The sequence below is a fragment of the Hipposideros armiger genome, unplaced genomic scaffold, assembly GCF_001890085.2.
Source record: "Hipposideros armiger isolate ML-2016 unplaced genomic scaffold, ASM189008v1 scaffold_870, whole genome shotgun sequence".
NCBI classification, from domain to species: Eukaryota; Metazoa; Chordata; class Mammalia; order Chiroptera; family Hipposideridae; genus Hipposideros; species Hipposideros armiger.
In genome coordinates this window covers 478,642-495,466 of record NW_017732220.1, presented here as the reverse complement: position 1 = coordinate 495,466, position 16,825 = coordinate 478,642, and the positions used below count along the sequence as shown (strand labels likewise).

Here is a 16,825-nt window from a genome sequence, read left to right as displayed (position 1 = left end):
CTTAAAAAAAAATGTTTTGTCCATATGTTTAAGAACTCTCCAAGGATCTGAGGTTTTATAGATGTAATTGACAAAGGGTGACTTTCAATATTGTTCAACATTCCTCTCTAAAACTTTAAAATAATTCCAATTTTTATGTTGTCCTCAGCACACTTGAGACTGTTGAATATTCATGGTCTGCTCTCACTAAAGCACCATGCAAGTACACAGTGTTCCTTTGCTAAGGTGGTTGGGTTGACCCTATACCGTTTGGAAACAGGAACATGTGAAGAATGTGTTACATCTGGCAATCTACCCTAATTTTTCCAGAACGAAACAGACATGGGTAGTAAAGATCTATGAGTACAGTAACTAAAGTACGTATTTCCATGGTGCAAAATGTTTTATAGACTCTTAACTTCCATCCTTTGCCTAAAGTTTAGGGAGGGAAGATTAAGATAAATATAAATCAGCAATTCCCCCACTTCACTGAGATGGGAGGAAGGGAAAATGGGATGTACAGGTCAAAATAACGGCTTTTTAATGTGAAATGCTTTCACTATATGAGAGGTAAGCTACTGGACTTTCAAATGTTCTACAGTTGTTAACAGCACTTGTCTTATGAGAAAATACTGGCTCAATATCTTTTGAAGGTTTTGAACTGTTTCATGTCCAAAACACTTCTCTAGGTGAGGTAACAGTAGTTAATTAATGTTTTCATTTCTTAAAGGTTGAAGTAATAGTATTATTATAAAATATTTTATTGCATTAACTTTTAACTAGCCTTTTGAAGTTAGAATCTTTTAAATAGGTAATTTTAAGAAAGAGCAAAGAACAGATTATGACTTTAAGTATAATGTAATGAAATCGCTTGTTGAATTGCATGAAAAAAAACAGATAAAGCCTTATTTATAATCCATAAAATTCTGCCTCTAAGGTTCTACCAGTGACTTTCAAAACACGTAGATTTGCTACGATATAAATTAATTGGACAATTTTTGGTATCAGAAGGAACGGAATTTTAAGAACCACCCTGCTCCATTATAAAAGTAACTTCAAATCTGAAAAAAGCAAAGCCTTGAAAAAATTAGTTTTAGACTGTGGAATTTATTTTCACTTCTTCCCCCAGCCCCCTCTCTGTTTTGGCATTGAAAGCGAGGCTCAAAACCTGTTTGACCACTGAAGCACTTGAAAACACTTGGAGCAAAAACAAATTCGTCTTCTAAAAGTATAAAATGCTGACAAAGCCTTTATAGAGGACACCAAAAAAAAAAAAAAGCCTTCTCTTAATATACAAACAGCTCAGTCTGGAGGCTACATGGAACGCTGCTAGTCAAAACAGGTTCATTATTCTAACCTTGAGCTCCAAGAGAAAGAGACTCTTTGATATATTCTCATTAACAAATGATTAATGACAGATTTGAATTTCTTTTTGTGCCCTTCTATGTATTTTATATTTTACCACTTAAAACCATATAAATGAATCCGTATTCCAAATAGAACTACTGGTACTGTAAGAGGACGCCTATGGAAGAGCTTGCTATCTGTGCACCCAAATCCATTCTAGAATCCTTTTCCTCCACAGTAACGAAGAAGCCACGTGCCCAGCGACAACACATTTACTGGCTCCTCTTGCAGTGAGATATGGCCACGTGACCAACTTCTCTACACTAGGATGTGAGAGGCGCTATGTGTGGCTTGCAGGCCTGGTCAGTAAACTGCCCCAGCAGGGACATTCATCAACGTTCATTCTCTCTTTTTGTGAGCTGGAATGGAGGTGGAAACCACCAGAGTATCCTGGAAGCTCATTTCTGAAGATGACAGAGAGGCAGTTGGCCTGGGTCCCTGAAAAGCTGCGTGGAGCAAGCCCTCTACTCCTTTCCCCAGCCCTAAATTCCTGATTCAGATTGTCACAGGAGAAAGAACATTTATTGTGTTCAAGACATTGTATTTTGGGTCTTTTTGTTATACAAGTTACCCTAAAAGCTATGGCAACCATTCATTCATTCTTTTTTGTCCCCCCTGACACATTTTTAGTGAGTGCCGAAATATAATGAGCACGGAGTACAATGGTGAAGGGTGAACCAGACAGACACCTGTTCTTGCCGTCATGACTTTTGTATTTTGGTTACTGCTCCAATTTGTTACCCTGTTTATATTACCTTCATCTCTATCTGAATACTAATACTAAACCTTATTTGACAAAACATAAAATGCAAGGCCAGCACATTCTTCAACAGAATGCAAAGGAAATGAGTCCTAGAGCCGTGTATAAACACGGTGAGATTAGAAACTTCGACGAGTACTCATTTTTCTTAAACGAAAGGTAGTTAGAACATAGGGACAGAACTTTGTTGTTATACAAAGGAGGCAGTGGGGCAAAACTGTTTAAGTTTCTGATAAAATGGTCTTCGAATCAAAGTGATTTGTGTCCAAACCCCTCCACTTGTCCACTAGGTCCCATCCCCTGCCAGTGACTCAAGAACATTGATCCTTCTGTGGATCCCTTTCGTTTGCATCACCATTTCGCCCTCTCTGTTGGCTTAACTTATGCAAACACTCTGAATATCACTGCCTTTAAAAAAACTTCCCTTAATCTTGCACTGTCTCCAGCCACTGCCTCATTTCTCTTCATTCCTGGAGATCAAAACCTGTCCACAGATTTTCCACATTTGCAGTATGCAAATCATGTCCCCTGTATAGTCTCCTGAACCCATCTAACTGGGCTTTCCTCCCTTTTCACAGCAATGAAAGTTCTATCAAGGCAGATGTGGGTTAGATAGATATTATATGTGAAATTATCACCCACCCACTAGTCCTATTTCTCTCTTGTAATTGTCTCTTGACTTGAATCTAATTAAGGCTATTGCCTTCCCCCCCATATTATACTGGAAATTGCGAGCTGCTGCTCCTTAATCTTTTTTGCTTGCACCTTCTCTTCCGCTTACCCGCTAAATGTTGGTATGTCCCAGGGCTCAGTCCTCCGACTACTTTTTTGCTCATTGCCTAGGTGTCAGCTCAGCCCGTCTCAAGGCTTTAAATACCAACTGTGTAGCAAAGACTTCCAAATGTACTTCATCTCTCCCTGAACGCCAGATTCATGTATTGAACTGTCTACTTGACTTCTTTACTAATGAATGTCACAAACTCTACATATCCAAATGGAACCTCTTATTTTTTTCTCTCTCATTTACCCCTCTAACAGTTTCCTTCATTTTAGTAGATGGCACTCCATCCTTCTAGCTACTCCAGAAGTCCTGGGGTCATCCTGCACCCGCCTTTTTCTTCACACCCCACACCCAACCTCTCAGGTGATCCTCTTGGTTCTACTCTGAAAAACATCCATAGTATCTGATGACTTCCTATCACCTTCATTGCTATCATCCTGGCCTAAGTCGGTAATTATCTCTGGCTTAGATTATGTCAATTATTTTGCTTTAAGTCTTGTCTATTCCTCACCACCCCTAGGGTCTTCTTAACACAGTTGCCAGAGTGATCCTTTCAAAAGGTATGTCAGAAAATGGCTTTCTTCCTTTTCATCCTGTAACGGCTCCTCATCTCACTCAAGGTAAATGCTAAAGACCGAGAAATGGCTACAAAGCTTTAAGTGATCAGGACCCTTGTTACATCTCTGACCTCATCTCCTACAATGCTTTTCCCTCACCTCTGTTCCAACCACAGCACCCGCTGGCTTACCCTCCAAAGGCTAAGCCTGTTGCCCCCTGTCCCTGGATAGTCTCTCCCAGATATCCTGATGGCTCACTCCTTATCTCCTTCAGGTCCCTGCACCAGTACCGTTCTCAGTGAGCCCTCACCTGAGGACCTCAATCTATACATCAACCCTTAATCTCCCACTGCTTCCTATTATATTTACTCAGCTTCATTTCTCTCCACATCATGTACTGTCATGTGACTATATATTTACTCACTTCTTATCTGTCTTATCCTTTGAGAATGTCAACTTCAGGAAGGTACGGTGTGTCTGTTTGATCACAATTGTGTCCCTAGTGCCTGACATAGTGCTTGTCATATAGTCGACTGTTGTATGGTTGAAGGAATGAATACTTTTAAATCTGTAGTTTTAAAGCCCAATTTGGGCTTTTCTATATTATATTGACACCACTCGGAGAATCACTGTCACGTAGTTTTGACAGGTGTTCTGGCTGAGTTGTACTGCACTGAAAACGAGAGTTAAAAATGTCTTCATTAGGTAGGTGATTGTTTTGCAGCTGCAGATGAGATGGTTTGGAGATGGGAGAGGGGAGAAAGTGGAGGCGTGGAAATAAGACGGGTGCCTGTTTCGATGTTCCAGGCTAATTGCAATAAGGGCCTCGGCTGTGTAATGGCGATACAAAGAGAAAAGGGTGACATATATAACATTGTTAGAGTAGAGTGAACTAAATTTGACAAATGATTAAAAAATTGGAAGAAGGATTGGGGATAAAGAAAAGGACTTAGAAAATGACCAAGACAACGATGATCTGATGAAATCAGATGGGTGTCTTGAGTGAAAAACAGGTGAAGAAGAAAAAGATGGTAAGTTTGGTCTTAACATGTTGACTTTGAAGTACTTTCTAAGGTAAACTACACAGAGCATCAACTAAATGTTGATTTGGAAGTCATTTGTAGAGAGGTGACATTTGGCACTATGGAAACAGAGCAGCTCTCAGATAAAATGCTGATGGATAAGACATATGAGACAGAAATCTCACTAAATTTACATTCAAGCATGCTTTGTGGACAATTAGCCAGTGAAGGATACAGCAAAGAAGAAAACAGTCATAGTGGTCACAGAGGACAAAGATCAAGCAGAGGTCACAGCACAAGGGTCTTCAAAGGCCAGCTCCAACCACAGGTCTGACCAGTGACATGGAGAAAGCAGTTTCTTCAAAGAAATGGAGTTAGAGTCTGGACCTCAGGGGTTGATAAGTAAGTGTGAAAAGAATTGGAACTAACAAATACAGACTGTTCAAAGTATTTGATGGTAAAATGAAGGAAAGAGATTGAACATCAGAGCAGAGGGAACAGAAAGGAACTTAAACATATACTGTTTTCAGTTTTTCCTGTTCTTTAGCACATTTCAGTGTATTTAAATCCACAAAAACACCATGAGATTATATATCCCTGATTTCACAGATGAAGTAACTGAGGCAAATACAATGCCCACTTTCCATGGCTATTAAGTGATACACTTGGACCTGAAATTCAACTCTGAGTGCAGGACTTACGCTCCTTTCTCGAACCTTGCATGCAATTTCAGAGGGTGTACGTGACATCAAATGGAGGCTGTTTATGAATAAGAAAGCTACGAAACTATGTTTTCTTTTATATATTAAATGTAATGCTTATTATAGAATTAGTATAATCACAGAGAATATTTGGAAAACAGAGGAGGGAGTAAACGGCCTCTAGTACTACCACCACCACGATGATACAATCATACAATCACTTCTTTAGGTATATTTCTTTTCAATCTTTTTTCCTAGGAATGAATATTTTTATATGTATTTATATACATACATACACATATATATACACACACACACATATACATAAATGCATGCACTGTATATTCTGCTTCATGACTTACTTTCAATGTTGAGGGAGAGCACAGTGAAATCCCCCACCATCTATGCGTGATCTCAAACAAGTTATTTAATCTTTTGTGCCTCATTTTCCCCATGTTTAGAATAATAATATCTACCTTATGGAGTATTGGGAAGATTAAAATTGATAATACATGCAAAACACAATACAACTATTTTCAAATATTTTCTGTTATTTTTTAATTACAGTTGACACTTATATAATTTATGAAGTGACCCCCTCCCCCCAATTAGTCTAGTGCCTACCTGGCACTGTACATAGTTATTACAATATTATTGACTATATTCCCAATGCTGTATGTTACATCTCCTAATAGAACTACTGATTTGCACTTCTTAATCCCATCACCAATTTTTACCCAGCTCTGCAAAATCCCTCCCATCTGGCAACCATTAGTTTTTTTCTCTGAATCTATGGGTCTGCTTTTGTTTTCTTTGTTTATTTTGTTCTTTAGATTCCACATATAAGTGAGATCATGTGGCATTTATCTTTCTCTGTCTTACTTCACTTAGCATAATATCCTCTAGGTACATCATGTTGTCACAAATGGTAAGATTCCATTCTTTTTTATGGCTGAGGAATATTCCATTATTTAACATTTTCTATTTTATTACAGTCTTCAGAATCATAATTTTAATCGTTGCCTATTTTTTTGAACTGACATACAAATGTTACTTACCTGGTCTCCTATTTTTGAACATTTAATTGCTTCTAATTTTCCATGATTATATAGACCCTTGTGGTGAGCAAATTAATACATATGGTCTTTTCCATATTTAAGATTATGTAGTAGAACAAAGTGGCAGAGGTAGGATTATTGGAGAAATTGCATGACTGAGTTATGCAATTTGATTCAAGCTGTTAAATTGTGCTCTAGACAGTTTTTAGAGATAGAGACTTCCAAGGCCAACAGAAATGAGCCAATGGAGAGAAAGCAATGAAAAGTGTGTGTATCTGTATATTTATACACATACATGGTGGTGGGGTGGGGAGATGGAGGTAGAAAATAGAATTTCCAAGATCCTTCTTAACCTTAGAGGTTAACCTTAGAATTTAGAAAAACCACTTTATCAATTGAGCAGGTAAGAAAATACAATGAGTGGAGCTCTAGAGCAGCGGTTCTCAACCTTCCTAATGTCGCGACCCCTTAATATAGTTCCTCATGTTGTGGTGACCCCCAACCATAAAATTATTTTCATTGCTACTCTATAACTGTAATTTTGCTACTGTTATGAATCGTAATGTAAATATCTTTTTGTTTTCCAATGGTCTTAGGCGACCCCTGTGAAAGGGTCGTTCGACCCCCAAAGGAGTCGCGCCCCACAGGTTGAGAACCGCTGCTCTAGGGAGTGCTTTTTCCTGAAGTTGCCTGGCTAACTTCCCCTTCCTTTGTTCTGTCCCTCCTTGCGTGTCTATCAAACCTTTTGGCGATATGCAGAGAAAGAAGGCAGTCTTTGTGACAGGGAGTCCACTGTCTTCCCTCAATGCTGGCATTTTTGAATAAAACCTGCTTTTCTTTCCACCAACCTCGTCTTTCGAGTTTTGGCTTTCATGCGGCGGGCAGCCGGACCTTCCGCATGGTTAACAATTGTACGGCCTGTAAGATAATCTGTACTGTCTCTGGTATCACCAAAGCTCAAACCATTATCATCCCAATAGCTTCCTAACTGGTTTCCCTGTTTCTGCCCTTGCCCAATTACTGTTAATGCTCAATGCAGCTAAATCGAATTTCAGTAAGTCAGGTCGCCATTCTACCAAGACCCACCAATGGATCCTTACCTCACCCAGAGTAAAGGCAGAGTCCTTATAATGATCTAGGAGACTCTACTTAATCTGCTCCCTCTCCCATTACTTCTTTCACTTAGCTCACTCTATTCCAGCCACAGTGATGTCTTTATGGTTTCTTGAGCATTCCAGATAAATTATTGTCTCAAGGCCTTTGTACCTGCTACTATAGTATGACTTGTTTCCTTACTCCCTCTACATCTTTACACTCAAACGTCAAATGCTTGGGAGGTCTTCTCTGGCCATTCTATTTAAAAATCCCCTTATAATTCCTGTTCTCATTTCCTCCTTTATTTTTCTTTCTAGTAGTTATCACTATCCAATATAGCCTATGTTTTACTTATTCTTCTTTATTATTGTCAATTTCCCCTACTAGAATGTAAGCTCCACAAGGCCAATTATTTTTGCCTGTTTTTCTCACTGCTGTATCTCTAGGATCTGAAATATTTCCTGGCATACAGAAGGCATATACTTATGCATAATTCTTTTTTTTCCAGCTATAGGAACAAATGTTTAATCAGGGTGCAAAGAGCTTGAAATGGAGGAGAAAAAGATTTTGAAGGAGAGCTGGGGAAAGTAAAATTAGAAGGTTAAAAATAAGTGGGAAGTTAAGATGCACAACTTAACTTTTAGGATGTAGTCTAAATACTAGCCAATGTTATGTTTCTGGCTCTTTGATTTGTGGTTATCTATGAAGATTAGATTTAAAAATTCATGAAATATGAGTTAGAAAAGATCTGAGAGAATGCCCTCACTTTGAGGAAAGTTTTTCTTCTGTCTAAATTGTGCTGGCAGTGTTTTAAATTATTCATTGCAAAAAAGACATGGCCCACTTAACTCACATTAACATGTGACAGGCACAATCCTGGAATGCGGAACTGGCAACTAAGGTGGGGAAAATCCTTTCACATAAAATACCCAAAATGAAATTAGGCTTCCCTATTCAAATGTTTTCAAATAAAGACTATGTTCCTAGTTATATCAATCAAACACACCAGTTCGCACAATTAAGTTCACCAGCTTGTTCCTAACTTTTTTTTATATCAGAGGGATTATTCATTGTGAATTTGTACCAACTGGACAAACAGTTAACCAAGTTTCCTATTTGGAAGTGCTGAAAAGGCTGTGTGAAAAAGTTAGATGACCTGAACTTTTCACCAACAATTCATGGCTCTTGCATCATGACAATGCACCAGCTCACACTGCACTGTCTGTGAGGAAGTTTTTAGCCAGTAAACAAATAGCTGTATTGGAACACCCTCCCTACTCACCTGATCTGGCCCCGAGTGACTGTGACTTCTTTCTTTACCGGAAGATAAAGGAAATTTTGAAAGGAAGACGTTTTGATGACATTCAGGACATCAAGGGTAATATGACAGCTCTGATGGCCATTCCAGAAAAAGTTTCAAAATTGCTTTGAAGGGTGGACTAGGCACTGTTGTCAGTGCATAGCTTCCCAAGGGGAGTACTTCATAGTTGACCATACTGATCTTCAGCAATGAGGTATGTAGCACTTTTTCTAGGATGAGTTCGCGAACTTAATTGTCTGATCTTGTATTCTAAGGAATAAATGTACTTTTCCACTTTTATTAGCTATTACCACTTAGCTAATCCAAGACACTATTCCTTGTGGAAAAAATTACTGATGGACTCAGTTCAGCCAAAAGGGAGTCAAACAGAGAGAAGTACACTATTTTAAAAGAAGCCAAGTGTCATATTTTTAGTCACTGTAATTCTCTTTGGCAGATAAGCAAATCATGGGCCAAAGAGCTAATGAAGTTGAGTATAGTTTTTTTTAAATTTACTTTTCCCCAAAATAAGAATTGAGCTAATATTAAATAACATTTAATGTGTAATGGTTCCAAAGCTTACATTCTTTATTTGAAGAACTGTGTCAGACATGGGTCTGAGATAAATGATTGCTCTGTCAGTTCAAGCTGATCAGTTCACTTCTATAAAACAGAGTATCAAGACATTTTGAGGAAAAAAATAGAATAAACATGTGTTCCCAAGACTTTATATCCCATGACTATATATATATATATATATATATATATATATATATATATATTTTTTTTTTTTTAGGGCAAAATTGGGAATCTTTGGTGAGCATGTGTAGAAATCGACCATGAAAAAATAGGTTACCCCTAAGTTTTGCTACATATATGGAGCTAAATGTATGTACCAAGCATGGAGCTACTGGGGTGTCAGAAAAGTCATGATGCATTTTTGCAACGAAAAACACAGAAAAAATATGTCATGAATTTTCCGACAACCCAATAAAAACTGGTCAGAGATAAAGTAGATCAGGGGATTTACACACTGAACAATAAGAATGTATATTCCCTGTTTTTACTAGGGACTCCATGTTATGCTATAAAATCTATCTTTGGATTTTTTTATTCTTGGTTAAATTTTTTAAAGCTAAAGAGAATTAGAAGACAGACTTTTGTTCTCATTTTTCAGAGAAAAAGAAGCATACACAAAAAAGGATGACGTATGTTAATAGTTAAAACAAGTAAATATTTAGTTAGTGACTGAAACCACTTCTAACAGCTTATATATCAAATTTATGATCCAGGGTTCAGGTCTGAGGTAACTGTGTAGAAGATTAATTTTTTTGTGCTTTTGATTAATTTGGAAGAAAATACTTGATACAAATAGATTTGAAGATAAAATTCTGAACATGAAGAGATTTCTGAACACAAAAATAGTTGAATCTCTTTCCCTTTGTATTTTTTTTCACTTCGTTTTAAGTTCATTCATTAAAAATGGGTTTGTACATATTTATAGAGATAAGAAGAAACAGAATGAGAGAAAACAAGGGGAAATGCAAATTACTGACAACTTTGTTCCAAAAATAAAATTTTAAAATGCTCAAAAGAATGAGACCAAAATCTGACCAATTTGAATAGTATCAAGGTGTGTACTGTCTCTGGTTCGTTCGGCGGAATGTAACCTTTCTCAGACTTGATTTTTACATTTATTAAAAAGAAATAGAAGGGTGTATATTTAGTAGCTCTAAGGCCTCTTTCAGAACTCATATTTTATAATTCTGTGAAACTCAAGATTGAAATTACTTTTTATTTTTTACAAAGCAAGGAAAAGAGATGTGATATTTCCTAACCGGCTACAAGTAAAAAATTTATAAAATGATTCACTTACCACAAGGCCATCTTGATTTTCACTGAGCTCAGAAAGTTTGGAACTGGATTTCTGACGTTTAGGTTTGCCCCTTTCTCCAATATAACCCGAAGTATTTTCATGTAATTTTTCCACTTCCTGAGCATTCAAAATACAATCATCAAGGTTGATGAATCCAGAAGGAATATTTTCTTTGTTGATAAGTCCGCTTAAATTGAAAAAAAAAATAGCTAATTTTATTTTCAAAGGTAAAAGGGACTTTTTAATGACACTGCCACTGCATCACATAGGATGTCAGAAGAGTGCCTAGAAATTTCAGCTTGCAATTTTGATCAAATTCTGAGCACAGTGCCACTCCTAAGACCTGTTTGTGCCAAATAAACACATTGAAAGAGAAATTATTCCTAGGGGCAAATTGGCAAGGGCTGTGTTTCTATCAATGAACAGCTTTTGTATTTGTACCCAAAGTAATGTGTATTCAAACAGGGGAATTAGTGCAGGCTAACAAAATCATTTCTCATTAGTCAAATATTACACACACACACACATTCATTTACCACACAAATAAATCTTATAAATTAATACAATGTATGGAGAAAATCTGAAAAGGAAATATGATGCCTGTTTCTCTAGAATGAGACATACTGACTTTCCCAAATGATAGACATTTTAGCATAGTAGAAGTGCATTAGTATCTAAATATGACTGCATTAGATAATCTTGATAGAAATAGTATAATAAAAACTATGGAATACAAAGCATTTTAAATGAAATATGAATTTGTTACTTCCCAGTATAAGGAGTTCTAAGACGTAAGCTTATAACTGGAGGTCCTTCATGACTTAGTTTTAGAAGTAGATATGAATGTAATAATTTAATTCATTTAATTTTCTTGAAACAGTTTAAGTATTTTAAACATTCCCTTTTAAGAGGTTTCCACAAAATTAAATTACTTAGCAAAATGTTTGTCTTTTACTACATCACAGAACAATATAAACCACCAGCATAGCACCATGGCTTGGTAAGGTACAAGCGAATGAGGTTTTACCCTTCTACATAGTATGACCCTAAAGGTACCTCCCGCTAAACAGCTAAAGCTATATCTTGAAATAAATGAGCTCTAAAGATTAAAAACAGATGACCATATTTTACTATCAGTTCAACCATATCCAAAAATGAAAGATAACATTAAATATTTATTCTGCAATCTATATTCATATCCTGTCTTAGATTGGCGATAATGGAACAAAATTATGAATCAATGTTATTATAACATTTTAAAAGTTATGTTACCTTTGGTAAATTTTAAGACTCCATATTTAATTTATTCTTATTTTATACAACTTTTAATGTAAAACTGTACAGATTTAGTAAAATTATATAAAAGATGTGCAATATTTATATGAAAAACTCTAATATAAAATAATTGAAGACATGAGGAAAATCTGAATAGCAACTAACACACCAGCACATATACTTATATAAAAACTCTTAAATATCTCCCCTCCATGTACTGATGGCAGAGCCTTCTGTGGATGGCTGGATGGATGAGTTTGGTCTGAAATTCAACACTGTTTTACTACTCAAATTCTGTCTTCTTGTCACTCTTCATATTTTATCTAACTCCTGGGGAATACATCCAATTATAATTTTTTAAAGGAGGGGTGGTTTTATGTTTGAAAACTGTTATAGACTAACTTTTTCTCCCTCAGATTCATATGCTGAAGACTTGATCTCCATTGTGACTGTATTTGGAGATAGAGCTTTTAAGGAGGTAATGAAGGTTACATGAAGTCACAAAGGTGGGGGCCTAATCCAATAGAACAGGTGTCCTTATAAGAAGAAGGAACACCAGGAGAGCACACACACAGAGGAAAAGGCCGTGTGAGGTCACAGTGAAAAGGCAGTCTACAAGTAAAAGAGAGAGGTCTCATCAAAATACACTCCTGTCAGCACCTTGATCTTGGACTTCCAGTCTCTCAGAACTGTGAAAACATAAGCCCCCCCTGTCTGAGGTACTCTGAGCAGACCAATACAAAAACTAAAAATTATTTTTAGAAATGAAAAGACAAAGTTTATTTTATAATCTTTGTGAATAGTGAATGAATGGCTGGAATAAATCCAATGCAAATAAATATATGAAAATCTGATCGAGCAGTTGTGCTCATGTGGAAATCCTGTTCTCCTCAACGGAAAGTCTTTGCTGTTGTGTGAGTCAGTGCTTCTCAGGCACAGCACTTATATCATTGTGAGGAGCACAATTCCTTCCGGCAACATTCTGACAGGTTTCAATCATACTTGACCTCACTGGCCTTTGACCTTTGACCTGAACTTAGATCTCTGTGGCCTCTCACTTTCACTATCTAAGTCTTATTTCTAATGTTTTTTTTTCCAGCTTTCTCCACACCACCTACATGCACACTTAATATTTTAGCAATACTGAGCCATTTATATTATTCCCCTAACATAGCATGCTTTTCTTTTCACTTTGCAGTCGGAATTTAATGTAATATTTACATAAAAAAAAAGTTTTTCCAGTTCACTGTGTTTTGGAACATTAAAACTATTTTCATTTAAATGTTTTGCTTTTTAAAAATATTTATTATGAAATTTTCAACATATAGAAAAATGGGCTATCACAATGAACTTCAATACACCCATCACCAAGATTCAACAATATTTCCATGTACCTGGCAGATGGTAATTTTTTAAATAAATGAATTAAACTGAACACTTTCACTTAACTTTTTGCATTTTTATTGTGGCAAGTAATAATATAAGATTGATGTTTCCTTATGAATTTAGACAAAGAAGAAATCGTGTGCACCACAATGAAGTATTTATCATATTAGCCAAATTTCTCAACTGCTTATTTCAAAAATCTGCTATGATGATTTTAGCACAGAGCTTATTGACTCTTTAATCTCATTTTGAAATATGGTCACCACTGGCTTCAAGAATTTTTTTTATATGGTTGCAGCTTTAAGTTATTAGAGGCAAAATAGATGGATTATGAATTTCAATAAATTTCTATTTTTCAAAATATTTTTGTAATCATTTTGTAGAGCTAATAGTTTTCAACAGAATATAATAAAGTCTAGCTTAATCATACCTTTTTAAGGAAAGCCTAGTGAAAAATCTTAGATAAATGGATGAATTATATATAAGCATATACTGAGAAAAACATACTATATAGACTATCTAATAATGCTTCTCAACTTCTCACAACAGATGCCATGTGAGTGTATCTCCTGGGGACACATGGGAGAAGGGCTTTCATGGGGGAAAGAGAAGTCGGTCTGGGGCCCTAAGAGGTAAGGGTCTCACTTTTCCAAAGACCTGGAAAGCTCAGAGAAGTGGTTTAGTATGGGCTGGGAGTTGAAGGACTATCAAGGCATGACAGGGACCCAGTGACAGCTTAGGAGGGGGTCCGGGAGGACACGGAGGGGACTGCTGATTTTCAGACCACATACTTAGGAGAACGACTACAGTGAGACTGTAAAGTTACTCAGCTATATATAGTTTGCACCCCAAGAGTCTTTCACTCAATGTACAGCTATGGTTTGACCACAAGTGACCAGAGTGAGTGGTGAAGGGAATACCAGAGATGAAAAATTAAAGGAAAAGCTCAAGTTTTATAGATGTTTAGATGATTAGTCAAGTCTCTATTATTCTCCATCTCCTTTTGTTCCCGATGCTGACAGTAAAATATAATCAAGATAACTTATGCTAGAAGTATGCCTGGACGTGGGAACCTATATTTAAAATCTGCAGTAGAGGTTACCCCTATGTTTCCTATTTCTCTCCCTGTCTAGCTCCTGTTGATTTTTGACCTTACCTCACCGCATTCCTCCCCGATCTGCAGCTACACATCCACCATCACCACGGCCACCACCCATCTCTGTTCTATCAGGCCCACTACCACTTCCAGTCTCTGCTTGCTATCCCTCTGTCCAAACCAAGAGAAAGAAAAGCATAATGTTGTGACACACTAAGGATATTTAAAAAATGCACAGTGTTGCTGCATACTATTTGGCCAAGTACGAGGCAGAGGATAAGAGTGTTAAATGAATAATTTATGCTTGATGTATAACGCAATATAAGCAGTACACAAACTAATTATACTCCTAAACACTTCCTATAAAGCTTAGTCAGTAGCTGATTTTAAATGTAAATATCTTCTGTATCATAATGTTTTCTATTTTTTAAAGGAAATATTACAGCGCCCCCTTCTATCCACCAGCTCCAAGACAAATGTTTTTTAAAAAAGTGGTTAGCTGAACCTACTGTGGTAACTATTTCATAATATATGTAAGTCAAACTATCATGCTTTATGGCTTAACCTTATATAGTGATATATGTCAACTATTTCTCAATAAAACTGAAAAAAAAGTGCTGCTTATGTCACTTAAAAAGTCAATGGGTTATACTACTGACATTGTTTTACTTCTAAAATTACATTTATTATGTAGCCCTTAAACATCTCAATGACGGGCAGCATGGGATTTATTTATACTATTTATCTCTTGTGTCTCTCTTTAAGCAAGAAGTTTGGTTTTTTTTTTTAAACAAAGATTTTGATGTGGAGATTATGAGTCCAGGTGAAAAAGAAAGATGGTAGTCCCCATTGGGTTTAGTGTCTGACATTTAATAATGAGTTCAAAACAATAACTTTACAGAGGCTAAATACTAAAGTACATAAATATATTAAAACTTCTGGGAAAAATGTATGAATATAGTTTATTATATGTAACTTTATTTTCCTTGACAATTTAAATCATGATTATTCAATGATATGAATGGCAACAGTTCATTTGTATTTTTTTTCTCTCTTTTTTTTTTTTTAGCTGAGCCATCCTGCCACCTGTTGGCAGCCCAGTGGCAGCTCAGTCGGGCTGAGAATCGAACCGGCAACCCTATTGCTCAGAGCTCACATTCTTGAGCTTATTCATCTGTATTTTATCAAATCTTTTAATGGAGAATAAAGTTCCTTGTAATACTATTCTTGAAATTTATGTTCTTGGGCTGCCTTAAAATTAGTCATTATAATAATAAAAATCTTAAGCATTTCCACTTTTGATTAGACTTAATTCAACCTGTCTTATACTAAAAATAATCAAATGTCAGAGTATTATAGTGATAGTCTAGTATTTAATCAGGTCAATATAGTAGAAAAATTCGCTGGTTCATAAGCTAGTGAACAGCCAAGTGAATGTTGTCTAACAAGGAAAAGACAGTTTACTCTTCCAACCATTCAGTACCCCTTGAAATAAAATATTCACGAGGAAGCCATGAAGTATATTAAATCAGAGGTAACGTCCTACAATATAGCAAACATTTATATGACACTGAAATATTTATTCAATCACCCATGAATTTCCAAATGTTAGCTAAGTTTAGAAGGGTCCCAATGAAAACTTTTAAAGTCTTAACCTAAATACTGAAACGGGCGTGACTATGGCAGTGACTAAGTCAGGGGTATATTTTCAAAAGAAGAGAAAACACAAACAAGAAGTACCAATGCCAACTCACATGTCTCTGCCATGCCGAACTTCATCCTGCTCCCTGGCTTGGCGTCGTCTCTGTCTGGCGGATGTGGTAGAAGATGCTGATGAAGTTCCAGGTTCCAAGTCCTCTGAACTTTGGCCTCCAGGGCTATTAACATCAAAGAGATGCTGTTCTACAGCTGACCGAATGGTTCTTTCTAAGAGTCTGGTTAACAAAAAAAAAAAGAATACAGAGTGAATCAAGCCATCAAGTTGATCAATGATTGCCTTTAACAATATGCTCCCATAAATTTGGAAATACTGGTATTTTCAACGAAAGATCTACAACTTCATGAGCAAAGACAGTGTATGAGACATTCATCTAAAAAATATTTGCATTGTGCATGAAAAACAACTAAACTGAACAAATTCCACCAATTTGATAACTGTGTCTCTCATCTTTGTGAGTCTAGGAATACTGAAATGCTCTTCGCAAGTCTAGCAACAGTTATAAGAGTCATTCAGGAAATAAGTGTCATTCATTTAATGTAAGGATGTAAGGAAGATTGAGGAAAGATGTTTTTCCTTATAGAATAATAATAAACCCATTCTTACAACGGTGAGTTTCTTTTAGATATCATACCAGTTCTGGAGAGGAAGACAGTATGATTTACAAAGCACATAGGCACAAATAATTTTATAATACCTATTATCTATTTAGAATCCCTTGAAGATAAAATTATAGAGGGAGTAATGCTATTAAATAAGGAACACCTCACCATAACAATTACTACTCAACAGAATGGCAAAATCTTTCCAAACCT

General features: G+C 36.3%; 1 protein-coding gene and 1 long non-coding RNA gene across 7 annotated transcripts in view; one reads left to right on the top strand and one right to left on the bottom strand.

Annotated features, from left to right (window-relative positions):
* Nucleotides 1-16,825, bottom strand: part of FAM13A (family with sequence similarity 13 member A) — a 281,449-nt gene that overhangs the window by 44,792 nt on the left and 219,832 nt on the right. For all 6 annotated transcript variants that reach the window (XM_019629843.1, XM_019629842.1, XM_019629841.1 and 3 more), the window contains 2 exons: nt 16,048-16,227; nt 10,537-10,723 (listed from right to left, as the gene is read on the bottom strand). In XM_019629843.1, the coding sequence (XP_019485388.1) occupies nt 10,537-10,723; nt 16,048-16,227 (367 nt within the window). The remainder of the gene's footprint in view (nt 1-10,536; nt 10,724-16,047; nt 16,228-16,825) is intronic.
* On the top strand, nt 12,229-14,838 carry LOC109374886 (uncharacterized). The gene is made up of 3 exons (XR_002122473.1): nt 12,229-12,289; nt 13,747-13,829; nt 14,727-14,838. It is a non-coding gene; the product is annotated as an uncharacterized LOC109374886 (long non-coding RNA).